General features: G+C 42.8%; 1 protein-coding gene across 1 annotated transcript in view; it reads right to left on the bottom strand.

Moving 5' to 3' along the window:
* Nucleotides 1–17,037, bottom strand: part of USP13 (ubiquitin specific peptidase 13) — a 112,766-nt gene that overhangs the window by 32,462 nt on the left and 63,267 nt on the right. The window contains exons 11-14 of the mRNA XM_004756638.2: nucleotides 11,247–11,372; nucleotides 10,048–10,201; nucleotides 8,308–8,482; nucleotides 2,185–2,273 (exon numbers count right to left, since the gene is read on the bottom strand). Coding sequence (XP_004756695.1) covers nucleotides 2,185–2,273; nucleotides 8,308–8,482; nucleotides 10,048–10,201; nucleotides 11,247–11,372 — 544 coding nt within the window. The remainder of the gene's footprint in view (nucleotides 1–2,184; nucleotides 2,274–8,307; nucleotides 8,483–10,047; nucleotides 10,202–11,246; nucleotides 11,373–17,037) is intronic.

The following is a 17,037-nucleotide window of genomic DNA, read 5'->3' as shown; positions in this document are numbered from 1 at the left end:
TTAATGGAGAAGCAGGGGGAAGATACAGAGCATTTCACACTGAACAAGCCAGAGGTTGCAAACTGGGAGCCCAAAGACCAGTTGTAGCAAACAGAATGTCTGATGTTTCTAAAATGTTGGTGACAAATTCCAATTTTAAAATCAGAAGATTTCATTTAAAGATCCATATTTCCAGCTTATTTTGAAAAACAAATATTCTCATATGGTAACAACTGCCCTGGGGCTGATCTTCAGTTTCCACTCCAGACAATATGTGCCCTACAAGATTGTATGTAGGGCACAGACCCCACTGCTCCCGATTGCCCCCATGGCCCTGACATCATATTTGCAATTCTGATTGTTCTGGTAAGAAAATGTCTTTCTAAGCCACGTCTTTATCCAAAGTGGAAATACCCAAGAAAGGTTAAGATAGCTAGACTACACGTTTCTTATATCCAATGTACTCTGTCATTTACCTTATCCCCCAAGCCATATGAGGCAGTGGCGTTTGCAACCCCTAGATTACACCTTTTCTCAGATCATGAAGGACCCTGTGATCATTCTCACCAAGGTAATAAAGAATGAAGTTTTAAAGAAATAAATCCAATCTTAAGTGTATTAGTCTTGGGGAATTTTTTTCTAACTTCTCGGGTCAGTTGTTACTGTGCTGACTTACTCAAATACAAAATTTAACAGTCTAAGAGCCTGTTGAAATTTAGTGTTATATTCAGATACAATAATAATGAAAAATGGGTCCAAATGTTGGTGTGGGATAGGTCTTCCAGGCTAGCAAACAGAGCTTGAAAATACTATCCCCAAAACCAGTTATGATGCCAGGTACGTAAATCTTATTTTAAAACAACAACCCGAAGAAAAAGCTTAGTTAAAAAAAATTTTTTTTTTCAATCTCAGGGAGCAGCAAAAACAAACATACTGTCTGACCCACAAAATCAATACAACTGTTCTCCACAGAGAAATTCAGGTTCATTAAAGCAGGCTTCGAGGCTCCTTTAAATTCAGCAAGTCTATGAAATCTGATCTGGAGTTTTTATCCTTTACGGAAATTCCAAGGACAGAGAAAAATAAGAATGCTGCTTCCAAAGCAGGTGAAAGCCTATAGGAGAAAGCAGTTTTCTCTCAGGTCCTTCCTAGGTCCACAGAGGAAAGGCTGAGTGCGGAGCATGCTGGCCGCAAAATCATTCCACCAGGAACTCAAAGGTCTACTGCAGAAGCAGTCAGCACCCTCCATCCTGTCACGTGGCAAACAAGTGCCCTGACAACTGAGCGGCTGAGGTTCCCGGGGAAACCAGCCTGATTTCACATTCTTTTCACCTACACTCTCCAGAAGACCCGGTGAGTGCTTAATTAACCAGTGTAAGGCCTGAGTTTGTTTTTCAAGCACTCAGAAACACAAAATGTTTAAAAGCCTGGCAAACAGCCCGAGGTACACTAGCTTGAGAAACGTGTCCTGCCGTGGCACGGAGGACAGCCTAAAAACAACTTTGACGTTGGATCCTGATGGTGGTGAAAAGGTTCTTGTACATCCTCTGGAAAACTCAAACCTCTAACAAGGGTCGAGGGCCTTTATAATTCGCAAGAAAAAAGCCAAAGGAAGCCAAAAATCAAATTCCTTTTTTGACGATTTAAAGCACCTGGCTGTACTCATTATTAATAAAATCTGCGTGATGTAAGTGACTGCCATTAGCCACACCCACCTGCTTCAGAGGCCAAGGAGAGCTAATAAGAGGAGCATGTATCTTCAGTTACCTGCACCTCCACGTGTGGGCTTTGGACCAGCAGCACCAGCAGCATCAGTATCACCGGGGAGCTTGTAAGAAATAAAGAATCCCTGCCCCCCGCCCCCGACCTGCTGAATTAGCACCTGCATTCTGCCAAGATCCCAGGTGATTTGTATGCATGTTAAAGTTTGGAAAGTATTGTTGATTTGATAATGTGGGGATCCCATTTTGACTCTTAGAATCCAGCCATTCCAGAACGCATTTTTAGAGGGGTGGGGAACACGGGGTGATTTTTATTGTCAGTGCATATCATATACTCTTGACTTGAAAGAGAAAGGTGGAGACAATGGTAAAAGAATGAAATCGAACGATTTCTGACAGCCAATCACACGGGCCCCCTTCACATGCCATTTTTTTCCAATGGCCAATTTGATGTGTTAAGCGAAAGCATGCAAAAGATACCTACCAAATTTTTTGGGAACCCAGTCAAGACCAAAAGTGAACTTCTTTATCTGCACTACCAAGTATTCAGGGAATGAGGCAAAGCGAGATGTTCTGGGAAACACAAGGGGATTAGATCAATGAAACAAGGCAGTAAGATTCGTGACTACAGTTCATGAAGCATCACAAGCTTTGCCCGACGCATACCTGGCAGTTCCGGCGACTGCACTGAAGAGGAAGGACAGGCAAACACCATCAGCTGACCCACGCACCCACTCCCAGTCACTCGCCCTGGCCTTCTCACAAGGACAAATTTTTTAACAGAGGACAATGGTGTCCTTTGAGAAGGATCTGGGGCATGTTACAAAATTACACTTTCACTTTGCTGTGGCACTTTGTATCTCTGAGAAAAGTCCTCTTCAACCATAGTCATCTGTTTTTCTCCAAAATCCTAGCTAGAATTTAGTACAGTGGGCCCTTGAACAATGCAGAGGTTAGAGGTACTGACCCCCCACCATGCAGTCAGAAATCCATATGTAACTTTTGACTCCCCAAGAACTTAATTACTTATAGTCTACTGCTGACCAGAAGCCTTACCAATAATATAGTCAATTAACACATTTTTAGGTTATATGTATTATATACTGTATTTTTACAATAATATAAGCTAGAGAAAATATAGCATTATACTGTAAAAAGCCCACTGGACCCACACAGCTCAAACCTGTGTTGTTCAAGGGTCAACTGTGTGTGTGTGTATACATACACATTACATTTGCAGGAGTGTGCAGGCATGCACTCTGTTTTTATACGTGTGGTTTGAAAAGCCCCCAAGTGATCCTGACATACCCCCAATCTCCCATCCCACAGAGAAACACTATCCTAAACCACAAAGTTGGCATGAGAAGGGTTCATTGGAACTTTGGTTGAGATTGACTATTGGAAATGCCAAAGCTTCAGGAAAATATTACTGTATCTAAAATCTATGGATCCTAAAGGGGTGTGTTTGTGTGTGTGTGTGTACATATGTGTATATACATATACATACATACACATACATATATATATAATAATTTAAGGTTCAGATTTAGATATTTTAGCTAAGTATCTAAAATATCTAAATATCTAAAATATCTAAATCTGAGCCTTAAATTTTTAAATTAATACATATGGTCAATATCTCGAGTTTCCCCTTCAAATGTTCAGGAATTGCCTGGACTTTGGTTTGACGATTTTATGGCAATTCCAGTCATGCCTGGTTCCGGTTCATTTTCTCCACGTTTATAACAACCATTTCTGTGTCAGTGTCAATGTGGATAGAGTAAGTACATGTAAGAAAGAAAATAAGCTGCAGGCAAATACTATATGTATCTTCTAAAATAATAGATTCTAGAACACCATCCACACGAACTCTATAAATCATTGCCTTCTACTTGGAATGTATCCGCCCAGAATTCAGAAAGCAACTACAAGTGCATTGCTGCCCCCTAGTGTACAAGAGCAGCCATAGTACAGGGACAGAGCACTATGCAGAAAAAGGGCCAAAGGATGTGGATTTGGGTCTAAGATATGCTACATGATTCACTCCAAATGCGAACAAATCACTGACCCTCCATGAGGATCACATCTACAAAACAGATTTACTAATAATAGCTACCTGCCAGGGCAATGCGATGTGAAATGATGTGAAACCACTTGGCACACTCTAGAATATACACTATGAATTCCTAGGGAATTAGTATGATGATCTGGTCATAAAAGAACTACAATCCACCAGGTGTTGGACACGGACTTGAGCTGTCAATGACCTGTTTTTTGCCCCAGGCAAGTCACTTAACCTCTCTGGATCTCAAATTCTCCATCACAAGGACAGTAGGAGGGTATAGGCAATAATGTGAGGGAGTTTTTTTCAAAATAAATAAATAAATAAAGGAGCTTAACCATCCTAAGGAATTCATCTATCATTATCCTGGTTCATTCTTTGGAAATTATCATACTATCTCTAACTAGGTTTTCCTACCTTCTGAGAGGCAATAATAAACATCATTTTTACTTAAATATAGCCAAGTCCTAATTTCCCTGAAACCCAACAAACTCCATCCAGTGTTTTCAACTAACATAAAAATACCACCTTTCTGATTGACCTCTTCCTCTTACCACATCAGCTTAAAAGCTGGAAAATATAGAACAGTGAGACCAACCAAAAGTCATCAGTAAATCAATGATCTCCAAAATGTGGTTCAGAAACCCTAAGATTCTTGCAGTTGCTCTGGGTGAGTAAAACAACTGGTGACAGCATGGGGCAAGGGGAAGTGCAGGGAACTGGAGGTGGGGTTGAATGGGAGAGAGGTGGATAATTTAACACACCCCTTTGTTATGGGTAACTCCCAACCTGAGAGTACCAGACTTCAGGTTAGAGGACACCCACATTTACATCCGCCCTGTTGGGTAAACACGCTTTATTCATTTCCATAGCCTCTACAGGGTCTCAAATTGAATCACACAGGTAGTAACTGCTCAATATATATTCGTTCAAAATAATGTCAAAAGTAGTAATTAGTGTTCATTAATTGCAGGCTTGGGACATTAACTCCTGAAATCTAACAAAGTTGTAAATGATGCACCACTTACTCTTTTATTCCTAAAATTCATTCCTGGAAATTAAAATTTTTCTTGAAAATTTCTGTATTTAATTAAGACCACTGGAGCATAAATCATTCAAAAGATCTAGGTAGACACACAACAAATTTGCCTCCAAAAACTGCTATTGGAACTAAATGAGTCAGGACACAAAGTGCTTAAAATAGTGCTTAACAATACTATTATGCTGTCTATTGACAACCCATTATCATTATCCTATCAATTGTTCACTAATTATAATTGAGGCAAAAACACCACAAATGTTTTAATAAGAAAAATACATAAGCTGTCCCTCCCCATGAAATTAAGATTGTCTATTGTCTTGAAGACCTGGCAACTAAAAAAATAGAGCACAGTTCTATCCTTTCCATTAAATATGTTGAAAATATGAAAATTAATTAACCATAAACTGTACAACCCAAGGTCAAAAAAAGGAAAGGAAAGATAAAAACAATGGCTATAACAATCACAGCACACGCTTGCTCTGCACAAGGCAGTATACAAAGCACTTTGCAAAGTTTCTCTCTCCTTACTCTTCACTCCGACCCTATGAAGAAAGTACTATTATCCCGCTTACAGTTAAGGAAACAGTGGCTTGGGATCACTTGGCCAAGATCACGTTTCAGTAAGTTCTACACTGGGGATTCAAAGCTTGTGCCCACCTAAAGCTTGTGCTCTGGAACCCCACACTGTGCTCTCCTCTTTATAAATGATAAAAGTCAAGACAAAATCTCTATTGACCTTTAACACATGAGTTGCTTGACAGCAGGACCTAGGTCTTGTTCGGCTCATTGCCTAGGATATTCCTGGTGAACAATAATACTTGCTGGGTGAATGAAATTTCCAAACACTAATATTGTTCCCAGAAACAGTCCGTTCAGGACTATTTAGGCAAGAGCCTTTATGTCTGGTCCATACTAGCCAAAACTCTATGAAAAGGACATCTTTTGCCTCTTCCTGGCCTTTCAGGCTCTGGGTCTAACACAAGAAAAATTCAAGACCCCAAACTAACATAGTGAAGAGATCTATATTGCTGGAAATAAGAAAAAGAAAAAAAAATTTTTAGGAACTCACTGAAGTGGTTTCCCCAAAACTAATATCTGAAACATGATAAGAACTAATAAGGAATATGCAAGGCTACATAAGGATTACAAGGATATGAGAATAAGCAAGCATAATCAAAAATATGGGATAATACATATAAGAGGGATTAAGGGTTTAAACGTTGAATTCAATCGATTTGAATGAATTCCAGGTCTGCCACCTACTGGCCTATTACTTCCCTTTTTATTTTCTTATCCATAAAATGGGGAGAATAGTAGCACCTACCCCTTAGTAATACCAAGAGGATTAAAGGTTAATTGATGGTAAGTGCTTAACACATGACCTGGAATGATAAATGGACAAATATGGTAGTTGCTTTATTAACCTAAAACATGTTTTCTCCTTTTCCACAAAGACCAGTTTTCAATTAACAATTGGATATATCCAATATTCATTTTTTTCATATACATAAAACCATGAGGACACATATACATATGAAAGAGGAAAAGGAAAAATCCATTGAATATCTACTATTAAGGATTAGAGAAAGCAGAAACCCCTCTCCTAGACAGTTACATTAGCACTGCCTACAACTAAATATTTCATAGCATTTGAGGCGAAAACCAGGTAAGCAAACATCATTCCTCCAATACGGATAGAAGAAGAACATTGTGTGGTAACTTTGCCCTAGGATAGAACATACACTGGGAAGGGGACACAGGAGATGAATCCAGATCTCCCGGCCACTTGCCCCAGGGCGAGAGCCTCCGTCTCTACAAAGCCAATGTCTCCCTACTCCATTTTAATGATGGGCCTTCTGTTAGTGATGAGAAGACTCCTTCCCACAGGCCCAGAGAGTATGTCAGAACCTGCTTTCTAAGACATGAGGCTACTTTTCTGAAGAGCAGAAAAGGGCGGGTAAGTAGACAGGGAAATGAAGAACACTGCAGTTTACACCTGCTGCTGGTCACTTTCTAGGAGGTCAGGTCCCCTGATCACTTCTATGCCCCACTTGGAATCAGAATTCAAGTGCAAAGAGAGAAGAATCCAGGTTTGAGAAACCTACCTATGGTCAATAATTAAAGTAAAAAAAAATGTTGTACACCTTAATCATACAACAATAGTATTTTCTCTCAATATGTATCAGTATATTTCAATATCTCAATACTGTCAATGATATTCAGTAAAGCTGGGGAGGGGGAATAATGAGAGAAATTGGGTCTACCACTGAGATAGTGCATAGATGTCTAACTGCCCAATGATGGCTCCAGGTTTCAGTGAAGTGAGTCTCATGCATTGAACACACCAACTCACTAACTCTTCTCTGTGAGGACACACACACACACACACACACACATCCCATAAATGAGCAACCCTAGGATGAAAACTTATTCCACAATGGATAATTAATAACTGAATGGACTATTATTAATCTCATTTGGATATGAACATTTTTATAAAAATTATTTTAAGAAAACATGGCCTTTTTTAACTTCTAAAATAAATTCTTTCGTTTTCCCATTTTTACCATAGGAAATCGATCATCTGAAACAAAGAAGAATCCCAAGCGATGGCTATTGCTGGGAATAACTGATTTAAGTCTGACTGCGACTTGAGGTGATAAAAACATCCAGCAGTAGCTCTTCTGCCTTCACGACCCTGTGCATCAAAGTCGAGCTCAATTTTAGCTAGAAGGACAGACAGCCAAAGAATACCCAAAAAAAGTAAGACTTCCAGAGCCATACTTTCAGATCTACCTTCATTTTATGCCTCTGTGAGTAACTCTTTTTCTAATTGTATGATGTGCATTGGCTAGGACTTGACTGTATAAAATCAGTTAATCAAGTGCAGGAAAAAATGTTTTATGTGCCTGACAATGAGGCACAAGATGGGCAACAGCATTTTCTACGTCCCAAGCAGCTCATCGGAACGATCAGGAACTGTATGCCCACTTCGAGATGTCCCGAGAGCCCCGGTCACCAAATGCTAAGCCAAATCTTTAATTATGGAATTAAAATCTATCATAGGGGAGTTTAAATATTGAAGACTACCATAAGTATTTCTATACTCTCTTCATTAATAGACTCTTGCCATGTGGTGGGGGAGGAGTGGTTAGGAGGTCCTTGGCAAAAAAGAAAAAAAAAAAGCAAATTCCTAATAAAGGATAAACCACAACCTTCCTTAAAAAAAAAAAAAAGAAAAAAGAGAAGAGAAGACATTCCCTTGCTAGCACACAACATAGATTATAAGCCTGGTTTCTTGGACAGGCCTCACACAAGTGAGCTCTGAAAATTAAGGTTGCACAAATCATAACCCCATATCACCACACCTGAGAAAGCGTGGGCAGACTCATACAACGCCCGCCACCTCACCCTGACCCAGTCCCAACTTCTCAAGCGCCCCTCTTTACCCCACTACTGCCACACAAGCACAAACACACAAGCGCACACATATGTGTACTTACTTCACACCCGCAGATTTTGCTTGTAGGGCGCTGCTCCAGAAATCATCTACGTTTTCCGGTTCAGAAAAGGCCTGAAGGCAGGCACTAAATGGTATCTTGGCGCGAACCAACTCGGGAAGGGGTCTTCTGTTTGCTTCTGCTTCCCTTCTCGTTAACTCATAGGCAATCAGTTCATCTGAGTAAAAGAGCAAATGAATGACTCACTCTATCTTCCTGAAGTAGAAAACACCCAGTTTGGTCAATCTTCCTAAAGATGTCTGGGCCAGGCCATGATTCTAACCAACACTGCCCAGATAACTTCAGGTTGAGGTTACAAACAAGTTCAGATAGCAAAGCTACCAACCTAAAAGGACTTTCTACAGAATTCCTGCTCAAACGATTAAATACCAACGGAAAAAGAAGACAGCACACCATCAGCCTCCAAGGAGTCAGCAGATTTGCTCTTGGAAACTGCCTATAAGTCAAAATTTTATATAGTTTTGATGGGGTCTTTCTGGGAATTAATTTTGTTTACCAAAAAAAAAAAAAAAAATCACTCCTGATTTATCCGTTTTGGGGCACCCTTATGCACCTATGTATTTTCTTAAGCACATCTGAATATGGGTTTAAAATTCATTGTGCAGTCCACAACCAGTTTATGACGTACTTATATCTAGGATGCCAGTATTAGGCATCCCAATAATCAATTTCCAGGGCCTACATTATAAATCTCTCTGAAAAAGGATAGTTACTATTCATAAATTATAAACAGTGGGTTAGAGAGGATCACAGAACTGAGCAGAACATCCCCAAGGCTGGCAAGAGAAAGCAATTAAGCCTAATTCTAGAAAGGAAACAAACCACAGTCCCCTACCCTCATTTCTACCGTACATAATGGATAAGAATTTAGAAACTGGCCAAAAGCTGCAAGAGCATGTAGAAAATAGAAATCATTTCACCTTAAAATCATCATAATCATTTCTTATCTATTAGCACAACAAACTGACCCCCCTCCAAAAAAAGAGGAAGGAAGGCCACCCAGTGAGTTACTGACCTTTACAGAAATGAACAGTTCACAGACATAAGCAATATAGCATACATTTTACCTTTTTTCTGCTTTTAAATGTTAATTCTAAGAAATACCATTCACCTATTTTGCCAGGGAAGAACCAGACAGACTGACTGCAGGACTTCCCCTCAGATCCTAGCAGTTCCTGCACCTCCTTCCTGTTTCCGAAGTCCAAAGACCCTTCTAATGGGCCTCGCTCCTACAGGAGCCCTGCCGGCTGCATCTCCCACTAGGGGCGTCTCAATACTCACATGCCAAAGTCCGATTATTTCAGGAGGTCGCTGCTAGAACATCTCACCTCGAAAAATGCCGTTCTGATCATTTCCCCCAGAGTTTATGGCACAACTCATGAGTGCTAGCATTAAAGAATCTTCCACATCTATAAGTACAAATAATGTTCCCCCAGAATAAGCTGACTCCAAGCCAACCAGCTGATCAAATTTATAGGCTCTAAAACAGGTTCTGCCCATAATCCCTCCAACAAAAACCCATGATGTGTCTGACTCTTCTCACAAGAAAGGCACAGGAGGACTGGGGAAAAGAGGAAAAGAGAGGTGCGAACCAGACACCATCTGGGCTGAGTCTCCTCCTGACTCCACTGAGCAGTGAGTACACCGCGTTATCTCCGATTCGAGGGTTTGTTTGCACCTATGTGGAAGCACATTGCCAAATTCCCAGTTTGGGACCATTACCCTTGTTCGTTGCTGCCTCCATGGCCACAGGTAACTGCATCAGGTAATCCACCCTCTCCGTGTAGCGGACTTTTCGTGTCTGACAGCACTGGATGCGTTCTTCCACCAAAAACCGAAAAACATCGCTTGGGTTTTCTGAGCCAATGCGGTTCCTCTGCAGATTCGATGAGATCAGGTCAGTAAATGCATGAATAGTAACTCATGAATAAAATTGGCACAGAAGCAAATATGTAAATCTGGAGTAAGGATCTGGCGTTACTAAGTGTTCCCTCTGGCATGGCCGTTCACCAGAGTACTTTAATAACAAGGCACGGGCATATATCCAAAAACAGGGGATTGGTTAAATAAACTATAGTTGACCATGTGAATGAACATGATGCAGCCACTAACAGTTTTGGGGGGGGGGGTTGCCCTGTAGAAATTAAGGCACGTATGATATGATCATAGAAATGCACTGGTATAAACTATACACAAAAAATAAATCATGCTACATTCAAATATGTCATGATATGGCAAAACATTCACAACACAGTAAGTGGAAACCGAAGCTTATAAAACAGCATGGAGAAAATCAATAAATGCACCGAGAAAGTGTCTAGTGGGTCAGACACCGAAATGTTAGCACTGCTTAATTGTAGGGGCTGTTACCACTGGCTAGTTTGATTTTCTCCTTTGTGCCTTTTTAATCTTCCACAGAGAACATTTTTGTAATCAGAAAAAAAAAGAAGTTGCTTTTTAAGAGGGAGAAGAAAGCTTTTAATCACAAATTCTCGGTAGCTTTTAAGAACTAGAGCACGGAATGTGACTCGGCTCTGCTGGGACCAAAGTGTGACCATCTCTGAGTGGTGGCACAAGGACACCAAATACCATGCTGGACTCTTAAGGGGCTTTGTCATGGAGACCAAAAAAAAAGCTTTTGAATTAAATAATGGACAAACATTCCTTTAAGCACAAATTAAAAGGACGGGGAGATCCAGAAGTGCTAGAAAGGAGAACATGTGCAGCGATCACCCTAGGTGGGCTGAGAAGAGAAAGCCTCACGCTGATGCAGCACCAGCTGGGACTGTGACAGATTCAGGAAAGGGGCTGGGGATGGGCATCCCGGCCCCAGCAGAGGGGACCACCAGAGGGGACCGCCTCCAGGCGCTGGGCACCCTTCTTACAACCTTTTGAGCATTTCTGAAGACGGACTTACTCACCTCTACTAGATTCACCAGGTGCAAGAAAAACTCCTGGGCATCCTGCTGTCGGTTAGAGGAGAATTCCGGGTGGCTCTTGCTTACAAAGGCCTTAAACATGCGTGGAGAGATCCCATTCTGTTGAGGCTGAAATATAAAAGTAAAACCAACTCATCACACTTTCCTACGCGTTCACGGCACGAAGCGGCCAGCAGAGTAGGGATTACCATAAACCCCAATTTTCAGATGATACAACTGAAGCTAAACAACAAAGGCTAAACACTGTTAAGAGCCAACATTCATTGGATGTTTTCTGTGGAGCGGGCACCACACTAACAAGACATGATAAACATCTCCACTTTCTAAGGTCCGGCTTCACAAGGTTTGCTCCACAGTGGCCAAGGCAGTCTGTGACAGCCCCCTTCAGAGCAGGCTAGAGAGGCCTGAGTGGGGGTCCTGGGAAGGAAGTCAATGGAGAGGAGCACTCTCTACACCTTCCTTCCCTCCCCACAAGAGGGCAGGAGAGAAGCCCTGATAGAGACGGGGTACGGGCATACCTCATTAGATCGTGCTTTGCTTTATTGTGATTTGACCATATGGTGTTTTTTACAAATTGAAGGTTCGTGGCAGCCCTGCATCTAGCAAGTCTACTGGTGCCATTTTTCCAATGGCATTTGCTCATTTTGTGCCTGCGTGTCCAATTTTGGTTATTCTGGAAATATTTTGAACTTCATTATTATTGTATTTGTTATGGTGATCTGTAGTCAGTAATTACAACTCACTGGAAACCCAGATGATGGTTAGCAATTTTCAGCAATAAGGTGTTTTTAATTAAGGTATATACATTGTTTTTTTTTTTAGACATAATGCTGTTACACACTCAATAAACCAGAGTATCATGTAAACATCACTTTGATATGCACTGGGAAACCAAAAAACTCATTTGGCTCACTTGACTGCAACAGTCCCTTTGTTGCGGTGGCCTTGGAACGGAACCCACATTCTCTCCGAGGTATGTCTATTCTTGCAAGAGCAGGAAATGACACCCTAGTAACTGTCGTAGAGGTACGTAGGCGCCCACCTCTGCCCTGGGCTCTTTCTGGATCAGAGCATGGTTGTTCCCAGGAGCTTGCCCTTCGCCAGCAGACACTGGAGAAGCCTGGCAGCAATGACCAGGATGACAGAGTGAGAAGAGTGGGGGGCAAGGACAACTCTGGAGGACAAGGATATGTGAACTTCCTGGGGACCAGAAGCTTAGCTCAGAAGATCGTCAGGCTCCTTCAGAAAGCACACTGCCTAAGACGATGGAAGGCAGGCCGGCACAGAAAGACTTGAGGATGGAGCCGAGGTGGGAGTTACAGAGGTCAGCTGCACAGAGCATCAGGGAGAGGTCCCAGGGGAGGTCCCTACGTGGACAAGCACGGAAGAGGGCTCTCTAAAGAGCCACTAATGTGCCCCTACAAAAAGGCTAGACATGGCAGCCAGGAGAGAGCCAAATGCACTAGCTCAGCAAAAGGCTCTGCCTCTTGTCTAATGTCTCCATCCCACAGAACTTGCTTGACTCTGGTGGGGCCAGAGTCGGAGGAAGCAAGGACGAAAAATGGCCAGAGAATGCCGGTGCTAACCCTTGCACACCACTGGTTTCCAAGACTCCCAAGCTAGGGAGTGGGGAAAAGCTTTCAACTGCCTTTGATGTGAACTGGACTTTTTTAAAACTGGTAATCTCCTGGAAATCTAGGCGATCCGCCTGCAATGCCCTGAAGAGGCAGAGTGGGATGAGTCCACAGGGCCACTGAGGCCAGAGATGGGCTCATGAAAAAGCTGATTCCTGAGTTCCTTCCAAGCTCATGCATCTAACAATGGTGTTACCTGTCATTCATTTCATACTCAACAATCACCATGTGGAGAAGGTACTGCCGTTATCCTCATTTTGCAGCTAGGGGAATGGAAACAGGCAAAGAAGTGCCAGAAAGGTCTTCCAACTCAAGGAGGTCCTGCAGACAGATTACCATGCAGCTAACACAGCAGAACCAGAATGAAGTCCAGGTTCTGATTCCAATTCCAGGCTCTCCCACACAAAGACGGGAATGGCAGCTGGAGCCTCTAGTAGGTCTCAGTGAGACACACCCCACCTTGGCAAACAAGCAAAGGAAGAAGTTCGTGTACCCCACAAAGTATGTAGCTGCTGCCCACACACATCTTCTCAAGACCTCCACTTGCTCAGTTCTGGGCCACATTCCCATCTAGATCCAGGAAGCCTGCTCCCTGGGCCATCACCGGGCACACAGCACAAAGTGCCCCCCACTTCCTCCAACTTTCAGTCTGCCCTGGCCCATCTCCTCAGCTTGACAGTGGGCCTTGGCAGGTGGAGGCTACATCTCACAGTCCTTCGAGATCTCCTGGACATCTAGGCAGTGCCTAGGTGTGCACAATCACACAGTCAGATGAACAGGGGATGGGAAAGCTTCCCTTATCCACCTCCCTGCAGCTCCCCACCACATGTTCTAAGAAAACTAGGGTGAAGTGTCCTGTCTTGCTGAATATATACCTGATCTTGTCATCCTGTATTTACTAACCACCTACTTCGCACAGACCCCTGGGGATTCTGCCTTCAGAGAGCTGAGAGACCATGGGGAAATGAGAGACAACACATGCATCTATGACAAACGCTGAGGGACACTGCCCAGGACCTGGAACAGTGCCAGCGGCTCTTAGAGGAGAATGCCCCGAAGTGACAGCGTGTGGGCTTCTGAGGATGCGGAAACCATACATAAATGCCCATCCTGCACACACCTCTGGCTTCTGATGAGCTTCCAGTGCTAGGTAAAGACTGCTATTTACCTGGCAATTAAATATTCCTCTATATATATACCTCCTGAAAAAGATGTAACAACTACAACTCTCTTTACTCACACTGCTGATGTCTATAACCTTCGCAGCAGCCAACACGAGCAAGCAAAAGTCATGCCTGATCTTTGCATAAGGGCTAACATTTATTCCGTTTAACAGAAATTTATGAAGTGCTCTAACATATCAGACATTATTCTAGGAACTTGGATGAACACGTACTAGGTGCCAGGCATAGTTCCGAGGACCTTATACATGTATCTTGCTTAACTCACTTAACCTAATGAGGAGGAGGAGGAGGGGGAGGAAGAGGAGGAGAAGGGAGAAGATTCTCTCCACTTGACAGATGAGGAAACTGAGGCAAAGCAGCGTTGAGTAACTGGCTTAGCACCACACAGCTACAAAAGTCAGTCACTTGCTGTCCCTCCATCTCTCTGTCTGTATGTCTGTCTGTCGGTCTCCCTTTATCCCATGTCTTAATATCACCTTCACATACTAGTTCTCATCTCTGGTGGCCCTGAGTCCATCTTACCAGTTGCTAAGAAAGGAAGACAGTATGTCTCGGCTCTGAATAAGCCCTCTTCAAACACACACACCTCACATTACAGGTCAGTCCAGCAAGTACTTCTCAGGGGCACTGCTTGGAATCCATCTCTTCACCTTGGGCATCTCTCTTTAGGTCTTCCCATAAGCACGCACTCACTGCCTACTGCAGATGGCATTTCTCCTGCCATCTGGGTTTCCACTTGATGGGATTGCCTGTCCCCATCAAAGCAGCTGCCTTGGGAAGTTCAACAAGTCAGGAAATTCAGAAAATCTGGCTGTCGCACTTCACCATTGTGTGGTCGTGTAACTGGAAGGAGTCTCAAGCAGGACTGTGGTGAAACCCCCAGAACCTTGGCCCTGCACCTGGACCGTGGTCCAGCAAACTTCACGAGCCATACCTCTACTCTTTCTCTACCAATTTCGTTTCCTTGTTTTCTCTCGACTGGCCTTTCTTTTTTTTTTTTTTTTTTTTTTTTTTTTTTATTTGACAGAGAAAGATCACAAGCAGGCAGAGAGAGAGAGAGAGGGAAGCAGGCTCCCCACCGAGTGGAGAGCCCGATGCGGGACTCAATCCCAGGACCCTGAGATCATGACCTGAGCCAAAGACAGCGGCTTAACCCACTGAGCCACCCAGGCGCCCCATCCTCCGCCAGCTATAGCTTGAGAACTGTTGATCACTGGAAAGCTATTTGAAAAGGCTTCTTAACCAGAGAGAAGCTATGTCTCCCTCTCCACGTCACACTGCAGACCAAACTCCTGACTTTCACAGCTGGGTTTGAGCCTTTTAATTCCAATTAGACTACTCCATAGTTAATGCCTTGATCATCAGCTGGGCTGGCTGCTGTTCCACGTCTATTCTACCTGATTGCAGAGGAGAAGTCCCCCCTAATTCCCTCACTCAACTAAGAGTACCTTCCCTTCATACCTAGTATAGTAGAAAATTTTCCAGATCTAGCTTCCAGCTTATCAGAGACACAAGCTGAACAAGGAAACAATCTTTAAAGTGATGCTGGGGCAAATGATTCAGCTCCTTCCACAAATCAACAGCTTGTAGAAAGAAAAGGAGGGGGAATTATAAAAGTCATTTTTGACACTGCAGGGGAAAATCCAGACCTGAACTGGGTATTAGATGATGCTGAGGAATAGTTACTAATTTTGTGGGTGTGCTTCTAACACTTGAAGCAACTTTTAACATGATTTTTATGTGGAAAAACAAAAGAAGGTATTCTAGTCACAGATGTGTGCTAACATTTACAGGTGACAAGAAGGATGCTTGGGTTTTGTGTAATACGCTGCAGGGAAGGGGAGGACAGAAGAAGGGGAAGAAAAGTTGAGCCTAGAGGGGATTGCTGAAACCAGACTGGCAGAATGGCAATTGCTAAAGCTACACAATGCTACTTGTATGCATATTGGAAAATTTTAAAAAAAGAAAAAAAATTTGAAGACCAGGCTCTGCATAAGAAACCAAAAGTCTAAATAAGAACCAAAGAACTAAGTCAAAGAAACCACATTTCCCAGTTATCAAAGCATCACTGATATCATCCCAAAGTCCCCTATGGGTCTATCACCGCACACGAGGAGAGGGAATGACCAGACTTGACCAAGAGTCAGACCTGCCTTCAGGAAGCAGGCACTCTCACCCACGAGATGGCTCTTACACAGCTGTAGCCATGGCTAGTCCCAACAACTAACTCTATTAGGAGGGAGCCCCAGGAGTCTCTAAAATAGCAACCACCTAAGGAACCTGTCATATTTATAGGATACTGTACTTACTTCCTCCATCAGCAATTGCAAAACAGATCAGCTAAAATTAGCAAGAGGACTACAGTGTTCAGAATCTTTCCCAAATGCTTACACAAGACTTTCTGTTTAGCTCTGCACTAAGAAGGTAGCCGGACACTCCTCACTCACATTCCTCTGAGCCTAATGCTTTAATTAATACGCACACAGCAAGAGTGGGGCTTTGTATCACATAGAGCAACACCTGCACAGACATTCACACAGTAAAACTCAAGGAATTAAAAGAAAGATAGACACATCCCAGCCTGCCCCTAATACACAGGTGTATGGCATCTGTTCGTTCCAACTTTTAACCTTAAATCATAAACCTTGGATCTAACCCAGTTCCTAACCAGATCCAGCTAAAGGAACAGAGTGCCTTCCCCCAGCTGTTTTTCATATTTCAAAAAGTGAGTTAGAAACGTTACATTTGGGGCACCTGGGTGGCTCAATGGGTTAAGCCTCTGCCTTCCGCTCAGGTCATGATCCCAGGGTCCTGGGATTGAGTCCCGCATCGGGGCTCTTTGCTTAGCAGGGTGTCTGCATTCCCAAAACCTCTCTCTGTCTGCCTCTCTGTCTACTTGTGATCCCTGTCAAATAAATAAATAAAATCTTTATAAAGAAAAAGAAATGCAGTTTG

This window comes from Mustela putorius, unplaced genomic scaffold (assembly GCF_011764305.1).
Source record: "Mustela putorius furo isolate JIRA1106 unplaced genomic scaffold, ASM1176430v1.1 tig00003834_pilon_pilon_pilon, whole genome shotgun sequence".
NCBI lineage: Eukaryota > Metazoa > Chordata > Mammalia > Carnivora > Mustelidae > Mustela > Mustela putorius.
The sequence above is the reverse complement of the archived record's forward strand: the minus strand, read 5'-3'. Positions and strand labels throughout refer to the sequence as shown.